This window comes from Salvelinus fontinalis, unplaced genomic scaffold (genome assembly GCF_029448725.1).
Source record: "Salvelinus fontinalis isolate EN_2023a unplaced genomic scaffold, ASM2944872v1 scaffold_0054, whole genome shotgun sequence".
NCBI lineage: Eukaryota > Metazoa > Chordata > Actinopteri > Salmoniformes > Salmonidae > Salvelinus > Salvelinus fontinalis.
The window spans coordinates 10,001-25,267 of record NW_026600263.1 but is presented as its reverse complement, the minus strand read 5'-3'; the positions used below and the strand labels follow the sequence as shown (position 1 = coordinate 25,267).

General features: G+C 48.6%; 1 protein-coding gene across 4 annotated transcripts in view; it reads left to right on the top strand.

Moving 5' to 3' along the window:
• LOC129842575 (2-acylglycerol O-acyltransferase 1-like) overlaps positions 1 to 15,267 on the top strand; it is a 53,974-nt gene that overhangs the window by 36,889 nt on the left and 1,818 nt on the right. For 3 of the 4 annotated variants that reach the window (XM_055911184.1, XM_055911185.1, XM_055911183.1), the window contains exon 4: positions 8,683 to 8,857. In XM_055911184.1, coding sequence (XP_055767159.1) covers positions 8,683 to 8,857 — 175 coding nt within the window. Of the gene's footprint in view, positions 1 to 8,682; positions 8,862 to 15,267 lie in introns of those variants that run through there. The other variant, XM_055911186.1, reaches the window with a different exon arrangement.

The following is a 15,267-nucleotide window of genomic DNA, read 5'->3' as shown; positions in this document are numbered from 1 at the left end:
GTCTCTCTCTGTGTCTACAGGGGGACATCCTGAATACATGTCTCTCTCTCTCTGTGTCTACAGGGGGACATCCTGAATACATGTCTCTCTCTCTCTGTGTCTACAGGGGGACAGCCTGAATACATCTGTGTCTACAGGGGGACATCCTGAATACATGTCTCTCTCTCTGTGTCTACAGGGGGACATCCTGAATACATGTCTCTCTCTCTCTGTGTCTACAGGGGGACATCCTGAATACATGTCTCTCTCTCTCTGTGTCTACAGGGGCCATCCTGAATACATGTCTCTCTCTGTGTCTACAGGGGGACATCCTGAATACATGTCTCTCTGTGTCTACAGGGGAACATCCTGAATACATGTCTCTCTCTCTCTGTGTCTACAGGGGAACATCCTGAATACATGTCTCTCTCTCTCTGTGTCTACAGGGGGACATCCTGAATACATGTCTCTCTCTGTGTCTACATTTGAACATCCTGAATACATGTCTCTCTCTTTCTGTGTCTACAGGGGGACATCCTGAATACATGTCTCTCTCTGTGTCTACAGGGGGACATCCTGAATACATGTCTCTCTCTGTGTCTACAGGGGAACATCCTGAATACATCTCTCTGTGTCTACAGGGGGACATCCTGAATACATCTCTCTGTGTCTACAGGGGGACATTCTGAATACATGTCTCTCTCTCTCTGTGTGTCTACAGGGGGACATCCTGAATACATGTCTCTCTCTCTCTCTGTGTCTACAGGGGGACATCCTGAATACATCTCTCTGTGTCTACAGGGGGACATCCTGAATACATGTCTCTCTCTCTCTGTGTCTACAGGGGAACATCCTGGATACATCTCTCTCTCTCTCTGTGTCTACAGGGGGACATCCTGAATACATGTCTCTCTCTGTGTCTACAGGGGAACATCCTGAATACATGTCTCTCTCTCTGTGTCTACAGGGGGACATCCTGAATACATGTCTCTCTCTGTGTCTACAGGGGGACATCCTGAATACATGTCTCTCTCTCTCTGTGTCTACAGGGGGACATCCTGAATACATGTCTCTCTCTCTCTGTGTGTCTACAGGGGGACATCCTGAATACATGTCTCTCTCTCTCTGTCTACAGGGGGACATCCTGAATACATCTCTCTCTGTGTCTACAGGGGAACATCCTGGATACATGTCTCTCTCTCTGTGTGTCTACAGGGGAACATCCTGAATACATGTCTCTCTCTCTCTGTGTCTACAGGGGGACATCCTGAATACATCTCTCTCTGTGTCTACAGGGGGACATCCTGGATACATGTCTCTCTCTCTGTGTCTACAGGGGGACATCCTGAATACATGTCTCTCTCTCTCTCTGTGTCTACAGGGGGACATCCTGAATACATGTCTCTCTGTGTCTACAGGGGGACATCCTGAATACATGTCTCTCTGTGTCTACAGGGGGACATCCTGGATACATGTCTCTCTCTCTGTGTCTACAGGGGGACATCCTGGATACATGTCTCTCTCTCTGTGTCTACAGGGGGACATCCTGGATACATGTCTCTCTCTCTGTGTCTACAGGGGGACATCCTGAATACATGTCTCTCTGTGTCTACAGGGGGACATCCTGAATACATGTCTCTCTCTGTGTCTACAGGGGGACATCCTGAATACATGTCTCTCTCTGTGTCTACAGGGGGACATCATGAATACATCTCTCTCTGTGTCTACAGGGGGACATCCTGAATACATGTCTCTCTCTGTGTCTACAGGGGGACATCCTGAATACATGTCTCTCTCTGTCTACAGGGGGACATCCTGAATACATGTCTCTCTCTCTCTCTGTCTACAGGGGGACATCCTGAATACATGTCTCTCTCTGTGTCTACAGGGGGACATCCTGGAAACATGTCTCTCTCTCTGTCTACAGGGGGACATCCTGGATACATGTCTCTCTCTCTGTGTCTACAGGGGAACATCCTGAATACATGTCTCTCTCTCTGTGTCTACAGGGGGACATCCTGAATACATGTCTCTCTCTGTGTCTACAGGGGGACATCCTGAATACATGTCTCTCTCTCTCTCTGTGTCTACAGGGGGACATCCTGAATACATGTCTCTCTCTCTCTCTGTGTCTACAGGGGGACATCCTGAATACATGTCTCTCTCTCTCTCTGTGTCTACAGGGGGACATCCTGAATACATCTCTCTCTCTGTGTCTACAGGGGGACATCCTGAATACATGTCTCTCTCTCTGTGTCTACAGGGGGACATCCTGAATACATGTCTCTCTCTCTCTGTGTCTACAGGGGGACATCCTGAATACATGTCTCTCTCTCTCTCTGTCTACAGGGGGACATCCTGAATACATGTCTCTCTCTCTCTCTGTCTACAGGGGGACATCCTGAATACATCTCTCTCTCTGTGTCTACAGGGGGACATCCTGAATACATGTCTCTCTCTCTGTGTCTACAGGGGGACATCCTGAATACATCTCTCTCTGTGTCTACAGGGGAACATCCTGAATACATGTCTCTCTCTCTGTGTCTACAGGGTACATCCTGAATACATGTCTCTCTCTCTCTCTCTGTCTACAGGGGGACATCCTGAATGCATGTCTCTCTCTCTCTCTGTGTCTACAGGGGGACATCCTGGATACATGTCTCTCTCTCTGTGTCTACAGGGGAACATCCTGAATGCATGTCTCTCTCTCTCTGTGTCTACAGGGGGACATCCTGGATACATGTCTCTCTCTCTCTTTGTGTCTACAGGGGGACATCCTGAATACATCTCTCTCTCTCTCTGTGTCTACAGGGGGACATCCTGAATACATGTCTCTCTCTCTGTGTGTCTACAGGGGGACATCCTGAATACATCTCTCTCTGTGTCTACAGGGGGACATCCTGAATACATGTCTCTCTCTCTGTGTCTACAGGGGGACATCCTGAATACATGTCTCTCTCTCTCTGTCTACAGGGGGACATCCTGAATACATGTCTCTCTCTGTGTCTACAGGGGGACATCCTGAATGCATGTCTCTCTCTCTGTGTCTACAGGGGGACATCCTGAATACATGTCTCTCTCTCTGTGTCTACAGGGGGACATCCTGAATACATGTCTCTCTCTCTCTGTGTCTACAGGGGGACATCCTGAATACATGCCTCTCTCTCTGTGTGTCCACAGGGGAACATCCTGAATACATGTCTCTCTCTCTGTGTCTACAGGGGGACATCCTGAATACATGTCTCTCTCTCTCTCTGTGTCTACAGGGGAACATCCTGAATACATGTCTCTCTCTCTGTGTCTACAGGGGGACATCCTGAATACATGTCTCTCTCTCTGTGTCTACAGGGGGACATCCTGAATACATGTCTCTGTGTCTACAGGGGGACATCCTGAATACATGTCTCTGTGTCTACAGGGGGACATCCTGAATACATGTCTCTGTGTCTACAGGGGGACATCCTGAATACATGTCTCTCTCTCTCTGTGTCTACAGGGGGACATCCTGAATACATGTCTCTCTCTCTCTGTGTCTACAGGGGGACATCCTGAATACATGTCTCTGTGTCTACAGGGGGACATCCTGAATACATGTCTCTCTGTCTACAGGGGGACATCCTGAATACATGTCTCTCTCTCTCTGTGTCTACAGGGGGACATCCTGAATACATGTCTCTCTCTCTCTCTGTGTCTACAGGGGGACATCCTGAATACATCTCTCTCTCTGTGTCTACAGGGGGACATCCTGAATACATGTCTCTCTCTCTCTGTGTCTACAGGGGGACATCCTGAATACATGTCTCTCTCTGTGTCTACAGGGGGACATCCTGAATACATCTCTCTCTCTCTCTGTGTCTACAGGGGGACATCCTGAATACATCTCTCTCTCTCTCTGTGTCTACAGGGGGACATCCTGAATACATCTCTCTCTCTCTCTGTGTCTACAAGGGGACATCCTGAATACATGTCTCTCTCTCTCTCTGTGTCTACAGGGGGACATCCTAGATACATGTCTCTCTCTCTCTGTGTCTACAGGGGGACATCCTGAATACATGTCTCTCTGTCTACAGGGGGACATCCTGAATACATCTCTCTCTCTCTGTGTCTACAGGGGGACATCCTGAATACATGTCTCTCTCTCTCTGTGTCTACAGGGGGACATCCTGAATACATGTCTCTCTCTCTCTCTGTGTCTACAGGGGGACATCCTGAATACATGTCTCTCTCTCTCTCTGTGTCTACAGGGGGACATCATGAATACATGTCTCTCTCTCTCTCTGTGTCTACAGGGGGACATCATGAATACATGTCTCTCTCTGTGTCTACAGGGGGACATCCTGAATACATGTCTCTCTCTGTGTCTACAGGGGGACATCCTGAATACATCTCTCTCTCTCTCTGTGTCTACAGGGGGACATCCTGAATACATGTCTCTCTCTCTCTCTGTGTCTACAGGGGGACATCCTGAATACATCTCTCTCTCTCTCTGTGTCTACAGGGGGACATCCTGAATACATGTCTCTCTCTGTGTCTACAGGGGGACATCCTGAATACATGTCTCTCTCTCTCTGTGTCTACAGGGGGACATCCTGAATACATGTCTCTCTCTCTCTCTGTGTCTACAGGGGGACATCCTGAATACATGTCTCTCTCTCTCTCTGTGTCTACAGGGGGACATCATGAATACATGTCTCTCTCTCTCTCTGTGTCTACAGGGGGACATCATGAATACATGTCTCTCTCTGTGTCTACAGGGGGACATCCTGAATACATGTCTCTCTCTGTGTCTACAGGGGGACATCCTGAATACATGTCTCTCTCTCTCTGTGTCTACAGGGGGACATCCTGAATACATGTCTCTCTCTCTGTGTCTACAGGGGGACATCCTGAATACATGTCTCTCTCTCTGTGTCTACAGGGGGACATCCTGAATACATGTCTCTCTCTGTGTCTACAGGGGGACATCCTGAATACATGTCTCTCTCTCTCTGTGTCTACAGGGGGACATCCTGAATACATGTCTCTGTGTCTACAGGGGGACAGCCTGAATACATCTCTGTGTCTACAGGGGGACATCCTGAATACATGTCTCTCTCTCTGTGTCTACAGGGGGACATCCTGAATACATGTCTCTCTCTCTCTGTGTCTACAGGGGCCATCCTGAATACATGTCTCTCTCTGTGTCTACAGGGGGACATCCTGAATACATGTCTCTCTGTGTCTACAGGGGAACATCCTGAATACATGTCTCTCTCTCTCTCTGTCTACAGGGGGACATCCTGAATACATGTCTCTCTCTCTGTGTCTACAGGGGGACATCCTGAATACATGTCTCTCTCTGTGTCTACATTTGAACATCCTGAATACATGTCTCTCTCTTTCTGTGTCTACAGGGGGACATCCTGAATACATGTCTCTCTCTGTGTCTACAGGGGGACATCCTGAATACATGTCTCTCTCTGTGTCTACAGGGGAACATCCTGAATACATCTCTCTGTGTCTACAGGGGGACATCCTGAATACATCTCTCTGTGTCTACAGGGGGACATTCTGAATACATGTCTCTCTCTCTCTGTGTGTCTACAGGGGGACATCCTGAATACATGTCTCTCTCTCTCTCTGTGTCTACAGGGGGACATCCTGAATACATCTCTCTGTGTCTACAGGGGGACATCCTGAATACATGTCTCTCTCTCTCTGTGTCTACAGGGGAACATCCTGGATACATCTCTCTCTCTCTCTGTGTCTACAGGGGGACATCCTGAATACATGTCTCTCTCTGTGTCTACAGGGGAACATCCTGAATACATGTCTCTCTCTCTGTGTCTACAGGGGGACATCCTGAATACATGTCTCTCTCTGTGTCTACAGGGGGACATCCTGAATACATGTCTCTCTCTCTCTGTGTCTACAGGGGGACATCCTGAATACATGTCTCTCTCTCTCTGTGTGTCTACAGGGGGACATCCTGAATACATGTCTCTCTCTCTCTGTCTACAGGGGGACATCCTGAATACATCTCTCTCTGTGTCTACAGGGGAACATCCTGAATACATGTCTCTCTCTCTCTGTGTCTACAGGGGGACATCCTGAATACATCTCTCTCTGTGTCTACAGGGGGACATCCTGGATACATGTCTCTCTCTCTGTGTCTACAGGGGGACATCCTGAATACATGTCTCTCTCTCTCTCTGTGTCTACAGGGGGACATCCTGAATACATGTCTCTCTGTGTCTACAGGGGGACATCCTGAATACATGTCTCTCTGTGTCTACAGGGGGACATCCTGGATACATGTCTCTCTCTCTGTGTCTACAGGGGGACATCCTGGATACATGTCTCTCTCTCTGTGTCTACAGGGGGACATCCTGGATACATGTCTCTCTCTCTGTGTCTACAGGGGGACATCCTGGATACATGTCTCTCTCTCTGTGTCTACAGGGGGACATCCTGAATACATGTCTCTCTCTGTGTCTACAGGGGGACATCCTGAATACATGTCTCTCTCTGTGTCTACAGGGGGACATCCTGAATACATGTCTCTCTCTGTGTCTACAGGGGGACATCATGAATACATCTCTCTCTGTGTCTACAGGGGGACATCCTGAATACATGTCTCTCTCTGTCTACAGGGGGACATCCTGAATACATGTCTCTCTCTCTCTCTGTCTACAGGGGGACATCCTGAATACATGTCTCTCTCTGTGTCTACAGGGGGACATCCTGGAAACATGTCTCTCTCTCTGTCTACAGGGGGACATCCTGGATACATGTCTCTCTCTCTGTGTCTACAGGGGAACATCCTGAATACATGTCTCTCTCTCTGTGTCTACAGGGGGACATCCTGAATACATGTCTCTCTCTGTGTCTACAGGGGGACATCCTGAATACATGTCTCTCTCTCTCTCTGTGTCTACAGGGGGACATCCTGAATACATGTCTCTCTCTCTCTCTGTGTCTACAGGGGGACATCCTGAATACATGTCTCTCTCTGTGTCTACAGGGGGACATCCTGAATACATGTCTCTCTCTCTGTGTCTACAGGGGGACATCCTGAATACATGTCTCTCTCTCTCTGTGTCTACAGGGGGACATCCTGAATACATGTCTCTCTCTCTCTCTGTCTACAGGGGGACATCCTGAATACATGTCTCTCTCTCTCTCTGTCTACAGGGGGACATCCTGAATACATCTCTCTCTGTGTCTACAGGGGGACATCCTGGATACATGTCTCTCTCTCTGTGTCTACAGGGGGACATCCTGAATACATCTCTCTCTGTGTCTACAGGGGAACATCCTGGATACATGTCTCTCTCTCTGTGTCTACAGGGTACATCCTGAATACATGTCTCTCTCTCTGTGTCTACAGGGGGACATCCTGAATACATGTCTCTCTCTCTCTGTGTCTACAGGGGGACATCCTGGATACATGTCTCTCTCTCTGTGTCTACAGGGGAACATCCTGAATGCATGTCTCTCTCTCTCTGTGTCTACAGGGGGACATCCTGGATACATGTCTCTCTCTCTCTTTGTGTCTACAGGGGGACATCCTGAATACATCTCTCTCTCTCTCTGTGTCTACAGGGGGACATCCTGAATACATGTCTCTCTCTCTGTGTGTCTACAGGGGGACATCCTGAATGCATGTCTCTCTCTCTCTGTGTCTACAGGGGGACATCCTGAATGCATGTCTCTCTCTCTGTGTCTACAGGGGGACATCCTGAATACATGTCTCTCTCTCTGTGTCTACAGGGGGACATCCTGAATACATGTCTCTCTCTCTGTGTCTACAGGGGGACATCCTGAATACATGTCTCTGTGTCTACAGGGGGACATCCTGAATACATGTCTCTGTGTCTACAGGGGGACATCCTGAATACATGTCTCTGTGTCTACAGGGGGACATCCTGAATACATGTCTCTCTCTCTCTGTGTCTACAGGGGGACATCCTGAATACATGTCTCTCTCTCTCTGTGTCTACAGGGGGACATCCTGAATACATGTCTCTGTGTCTACAGGGGGACATCCTGAATACATGTCTCTCTGTCTACAGGGGGACATCCTGAATACATGTCTCTCTCTCTCTGTGTCTACAGGGGGACATCCTGAATACATGTCTCTCTCTCTCTGTGTCTACAGGGGGACATCCTGAATACATGTCTCTGTGTCTACAGGGGGACATCCTGAATACATGTCTCTGTGTCTACAGGGGGACATCCTGAATACATGTCTCTGTGTCTACAGGGGGACATCCTGAATACATGTCTCTGTGTCTACAGGGGGACATCCTGAATACATGTCTCTGTGTCTACAGGGAAACATCCTAAATAGATTAGCATATTTGAAATGTATTGACCTTTACAAACCTTTAGAAAGCACCATACACCATCTTTACACATGGAAAATCACGTATTGTGCCTGGTGTTGTGTGTGTGTGTTTAATTTGGTCCCTTCACCTCCCTTATCTCACCTAATTTGCTCACATTGTACACAGACTTATTTTTCTACTGTATTATTGACTGTATGTTTGTTTACTCCATTTGTAACTCTGTGTTGTTGTTTGTGTCGAACTGCTTTGCTTTATCTTGGCCAGGTCGCAATTGTAAATGAGAACTTGTTCTCAACTTGCCTACCTGGTTAAATAAAGGTGAAATAAATAAATAAAAGGTTTAGGATGTGTGTGTGTTATGTGTTCATGCCAGGGCTGGTATCCAGTGAGAAAGCCAGTCTGTCCTACCTGCTCTCAGCTCCTGGAGGAGGTAATGTGGCGGTGGTGGCTGTAGGGGGCGCTCCAGAGGCTCTAGACGCCCGGCCAGGAGCTCTCACCCTTCAGATTCTACACCGCAAGGGATTCATCAAACTGGCGCTAAAACACGGGTAGGTGGGAAACACGGGTAGGTTGAAACATGGGTAGGCTTTAAACACGTGTAGGTGTGAAACACAGGAAGTTTTAAACTTAATATGTAGGTTTAAAACAAGGGAGATGTGAAACATCTGAAACATGGGTAGGTATGTAATGTTAATATCCAGCTGGTCCCAGTGTCATGTTAATATCCAGCTGGTCCCAGTGTCATGTTAATACCCAGCTGGTCCCAGTGTCATGTTAATATCCAGCTGGTCCCAGTGTCATGTTAATACCCAGCTGGTCCCAGTGTCATGTTAATATCCAGCTGGTCCCGGTGTCATGTTAATATCCAGCTGGTCCCAGTGTCATGTTAATATCCAGCTGGTCCCGGTGTCATGTTAATATCCAGCTGGTCCCGGTGTCATGTTAATATCCAGCTGGTCCCGGTGTCATGTTAATATCCAGCTGGTCCCAGTGTCATGTTAATACCCAGCTGGTCCCGGTGTCATGTTAATACCCAGCTGGTCCCGGTGTCATGTTATTGTCCAGCTGGTCCCAGTGTCATGTTAATATCCAGCTGGTCCCGGTGTCATGTTAATATCCAGCTGGTCCCGGTGTCATGTTATTGTCCAGCTGGTCCCAGTGTCATGTTAATATCCAGCTGGTCCCGGTGTCATGTTAATATCCAGCTGGTCCCAGTGTCATGTTAATACCCAGCTGGTCCCAGTGTCATGTTAATACCCAGCTGGTCCCAGTGTCATGTTAATATCCAGCTGGTCCCGGTGTCATGTTAATATCCAGCTGGTCCCGGTGTCATGTTAATATCCAGCTGGTCCCGGTGCCATGTTAATATCCAGCTGGTCCCGGTGTCATGTTAATATCCAGCAGGTCCCGGTGTCATGTTAATATCCAGCTGGTCCCGGTGTCATGTTAATACCCAGCTGGTCCCAGTGTCATGTTAATACCCAGCTGGTCCCAGTGTCATGTTAATACCCAGCTGGTCCCAGTGTCATGTTAATATCCAGCTGGTCCCAGTGTCATGTTAATATCCAGCTGGTCCCAGTGTCATGTTAATATCCAGCTGGTCCCAGTGTCATGTTAATATCCAGCTGGTCCCAGTGTCATGTTAATATCCAGCTGGTCCCAGTGTCATGTTAATATCCAGCTGGTCCCGGTGTCATGTTATTGTCCAGCTGGTCCCAGTGTCATGTTAATACCCACCTGGTCCCAGTGTAATGTTATTGTCCAGCTGGTCCCAGTGTCATGTTATTGTCCAGCTGGTCCCAGTGTCATGTTATTGTCCAGCTGGTCCCAGTGTCATGTTAATACCTACCTGGTCCCAGTGTCATGTTAATATCCAGCTGGTCCCAGTGTCATGTTATTGTCCAGCTGGTCCCAGTGTCATGTTATTGTCCAGCTGGTCCCAGTGTAATGTTATTGTCCAGCTGGTCCCAGTGTCATGTTATTGTCCAGCTGGTCCCAGTGTCATGTTATTGTCCAGCTGGTCCCAGTGTCATGTTAATATCCAGCTGGTCCCAGTGTCATGTTAATACCCAGCTGGTCCCAGTGTAATGTTATTGTCCAGCTGGTCCCAGTGTCATGTTATTGTCCAGCTGGTCCCAGTGTCATGTTATTGTCCAGCTGGTCCCAGTGTCATGTTATTGTCCAGCTGGTCCCAGTGTCATGTTATTGTCCAGCTGGTCCCAGTGTCATGTTAATACCCACCTGGTCCCAGTGTCATGTTAATACCCAGCTGGTCCCAGTGTAATGTTATTGTCCAGCTGGTCCCAGTGTCATGTTAATACCCACCTGGTCCCAGTGTAATGTTATTGTCCAGCTGGTCCCAGTGTCATGTTATTGTCCAGCTGGTCCCAGTGTCATGTTAATACCCACCTGGTCCCAGTGTCATGTTAATATCCAGCTGGTCCCAGTGTCATGTTAATACCCACCTGGTCCCAGTGTAATGTTATTGTCCAGCTGGTCCCAGTGTCATGTTATTGTCCAGCTGGTCCCAGTGTCATGTTATTGTCCAGCTGGTCCCAGTGTCATGTTAATACCCACCTGGTCCCAGTGTCATGTTATTGTCCAGCTGGTCCCAGTGTCATGTTATTGTCCAGCTGGTCCCAGTGTCATGTTATTGTCCAGCTGGTCCCAGTGTCATGTTATTGTCCAGCTGGTCCCAGTGTCATGTTATTGTCCAGCTGGTCCCAGTGTCATGTTATTGTCCAGCTGGTCCCAGTGTCATGTTAATACCCACCTGGTCCCAGTGTCATGTTAATATCCAGCTGGTCCCAGTGTCATGTTAATACCCAGCTGGTCCCAGTGTCATGTTAATACCCAGCTGGTCCCAGTGTCATGTTAATACCCAGCTGGTCCCAGTGTCATGTTAATATCCAGCTGGTCCCGGTGTCATGTTAATATCCAGCTGGTCCCAGTGCCATGTTAATATCCAGCTGGTCCCAGTGTCATGTTAATATCCAGCTGGTCCCAGTGTCATGTTAATATCCAGCTGGTCCCAGTGTCATGTTAATATCCAGCTGGTCCCAGTGTCATGTTAATATCCAGCTGGTCCCAGTGTAATGTTAATATCCAGCTGGTCCCAGTGTCATGTTAATATCCAGCTGGTCCCAGTGTAATGTTAATACCCAGCTGGTCCCAGTGTAATGGTAATACCCAGCTGGTCCCAGTGTCATGTTAATATCCAGCTGGTCCCAGTGTCATGTTAATACCCAGCTGGTCCCAGTGTCATGTTAATATCCAGCTGGTCCCAGTGTCATGTTAATATCCAGCTGGTCCCGGTGTCATGTTAATATCCAGCTGGTCCCGATGTCATGTTAATACCCAGCTGGTCCCAGTGTAATGTTAATACCCAGCTGGTCCCAGTGTAGTGTTAATACCCAGCTGGTCCCGGTGTCATGTTAATACCCAGCTGGTCCCAGTGTCATGTTAATATCCAGCTGCTCATTTAATATCCAGCTGCTCCCAGTGTAATGTTAATATCCAGCTGGTCATTTAATATCCAGCTGGTCCCAGTGTAATGTTAATATCCAGCTGGTCCCAGTGTCATGTTAATACCCAGCTGGTCCCAGTGTAATGTTAATACCCAGCTGGTCCCAGTGTCATGTTAATATCCAGCTGGTCCCAGTGTCATGTTAATATCCAGCTGGTCCCAGTGTCATGTTAATACCCAGCTGGTCCCAGTGTAATGTTAATACCCAGCTGGTCCCAGTGTCATGTTAATATCCAGCTGGTCCCAGTGTCATGTTAATATCCAGCTGGTCCCGGTGTCATGTTAATATCCAGCTGGTCCCGGTGTCATGTTAATATCCAGCTGGTCCCAGTGTCATGTTAATATCCAGCTGGTCCCAGTGTCATGTTAATATCCAGCTGGTCCCAGTGCCATGTTAATACCCAGCTGGTCCCAGTGTCATGTTAATATCCAGCTGGTCCCAGTGTCATGTTAATATCCAGCTGGTCCCAGTGTCATGTTAATACCCAGCTGGTCCCAGTGTCATGTTAATACCCAGCTGGTCCCAGTGTCATGTTAATATCCAGCTGGTCCCGGTGTCATGTTAATATCCAGCTGGTCCCAGTGTCATGTTAATATCCAGCTGGTCCCGGTGTCATGTTAATATCCAGCTGGTCCCGGTGTCATGTTATTGTCCAGCTGGTCCCAGTGTCATGTTAATATCCAGCTGGTCCCGGTGTCATGTTAATATCCAGCTGGTCCCAGTGTCATGTTAATATCCAGCTGGTCCCAGTGTCATGTTAATACCCAGCTGGTCCCAGTGTCATGTTAATACCCAGCTGGTCCCAGTGTCATGTTAATATCCAGCTGGTCCCAGTGTCATGTTAATATCCAGCTGGTCCCAGTGTAATGGTAATTTCCAGCTGGTCCCAGTGTAATGGTAATATCCAGCTGGTCACTTAATATCCAGCTGGTCCCAGTGTAATGTTAATATCCAGCTGGTCCCGGTGTCATGTTAATATCCAGCTGGTCCCAGTGTCATGTTAATATCCAGCTGGTCCCAGTGTCATGTTAATATCCAGCTGGTCCCAGTGTCATGTTAATATCCAGCTGGTCCCAGTGTCATGTTAATATCCAGCTGGTCCCAGTGTCATGTTAATATCCAGCTGGTCCCAGTGTCATGTTAATATCCAGCTGGTCCCAGTGTCATGTTAATATCCAGCTGGTCCCAGTGTCATGTTAATATCCAGCTGGTCCCGGTGTCATGTTAATATCCAGCTGGTCCCGGTGTCATGTTAATATCCAGCTGGTCCCAGTGCCATGTTAATATCCAGCTGGTCCCGGTGTCATGTTAATATCCAGCTGGTCCCAGTGTCATGTTAATATCCAGCTGGTCCCAGTGTCATGTTAATATCCAGCTGGTCCCAGTGTCATGTTAATATCCAGCTGGTCCCGGTGTCATGTTAATATCCAGCTGGTCCCGGTGTCATGTTAATATCCAGCTGGTCCCGGTGTCATGTTAATATCCAGCTGGTCCCAGTGTCATGTTAATATCCAGCTGGTCCCAGTGTCATGTTAATATCCAGCTGGTCCCAGTGCCATGTTAATATCCAGCTGGTCCCAGTGCCATGTTATTGTCCAGCTGGTCCCAGTGCCATGTTATTGTCCAGCTGGTCCCAGTGTCATGTTATTGTCCAGCTGGTCCCAGTGTCATGTTAATATCCAGCTGGTCCCAGTGTCATGTTAATATCCAGCTGGTCCCAGTGTAATGTTAATACCCAGCTGGTCCCAGTGTAATGGTAATATCCAGCTGGTCCCAGTGTCATGTCAACCTCATACCAACGGTCCAGCATGGGGGTGGTAGTGTGATGGTTTGGGGTCAGCGCGGTGGTGGTAGTGTGATGGTTTGGGGTCAGCATGGTGGTGGTAGTGTGATGGTTTGGGGTCAGCATGGTGGTGGTAGTGTGATGGTTTGGGGTCAGCATGGTGGTGGTAGTGTGAGGGTTTGGGGTCAGCACGGTGGTGGTGGTGTGAGGGTTTGGGGTCAGCACGGTGGTGGTGGTGTGATGGTTAGGGGTCAGCATGGTGGTGGTAGTGTGATGGTTTGGGGTCAGCATGGTGGTGGTAGTGTGATGGTTTGGGGTCAGCATGGTGGTGGTAGTGTGATGGTTTGGGGTCAGCATGGTGGTGGTAGTGTGATGGTTTGGGGTCAGCACGGTGGTGGTAGTGTGATGGTTGGGGGTCAGCACGGTGGTGGTAGTGTGATGGTTTGGGGTCAGCATGGTGGTGGTAGTGTGATGGTTTGGGGTCAGCATGGTGGTGGTAGTGTGATGGTTGGGGGTCAGCATGGTGGTAGTGTGATGGTTTGGGGTCAGCATGGTGGTGGTAGTGTGATGGTTGGGGGTCAGCATGGTGGTGGTAGTGTGATGGTTTGGTGTCAGCATGGTGGTGGCGGCGTGATGGTTTGGGGTCAGCATGGTGGTGGTGGTGGTAGTAGTGTGATGGTTTGGGGTCAGCATGGTGGTGGTAGTGTGATGGTTTGGGGTCAGCATGGTGGTGGTAGTGTGATGGTTTGGGGTCAGCATGGTGGTGGTAGTGGGATGGTTTGGGGTCAGCATGGTGGTGGTAGTGGGATGGTTTGGGGTCAGCATGGTGGTGGTAGTGTGATGGTTTGGGGTCAGCATGGTGGTGGTAGTGTGATGGTTTGGGGTCAGCATGGTGGTGGTGGTAGTGTGATGGTTTGGGGTCAGCATGGTGGTGGTAGTGTGATGGTTTGGGGTCAGCATGGTGGTGGTAGTGTGATGGTTTGGGGTCAGCATGGTGGTGGTAGTGTGATGCTTTGCTGCCTCAGGACCTGGACCACTTGCCTTAATAGAAGGAACCATGAATTCTGCTCTGGATCAGATAATTCTACAGGAGAATGTCAGACCCTCCGTCTGTGAGCTGAAGCTCAGCTGGGTCATGCAGCAAGACAATGATCCAAAACACACAATCAGGTCTATGTGAAAATGGTTTGAAAAACAACACATTTTACGTTCTGGAATGGCCTGATCAAAGTCCAGACCTAATCCCAGCTGAGATGTTGTGGCAGGACTTGAAATGAGCAGTTCATGTGTGTGAACTCAAATGTCGCTGAGTTAAAGCATTTCTGCTTGCAAGAGTTGCCCAAAATTCCTCCACAGTGATGGCAATTTGTTATTCTTAAATAATATAAACTGCAAAGCAAATCAGGGGGAGAAAAATAGGTTTATTCAGGACAAATCATAGATGTTAAGCTGGGAGGCAGATGTTCAGATGTTCAGTCTCCCCTGTCCTCAGCTTTTCTCCCCTGAACAAAGGAACAGGATGACATTTATAACCCCCCCCCCCCCCCACCTTAGCCTGGGGTTGACCAATCAGAAGTCCTTGCAGTACAACTTGGCCAATGGCCAAATAACAAGTGTCCTGCCCCCGACTCAATGTACAGACCAATGA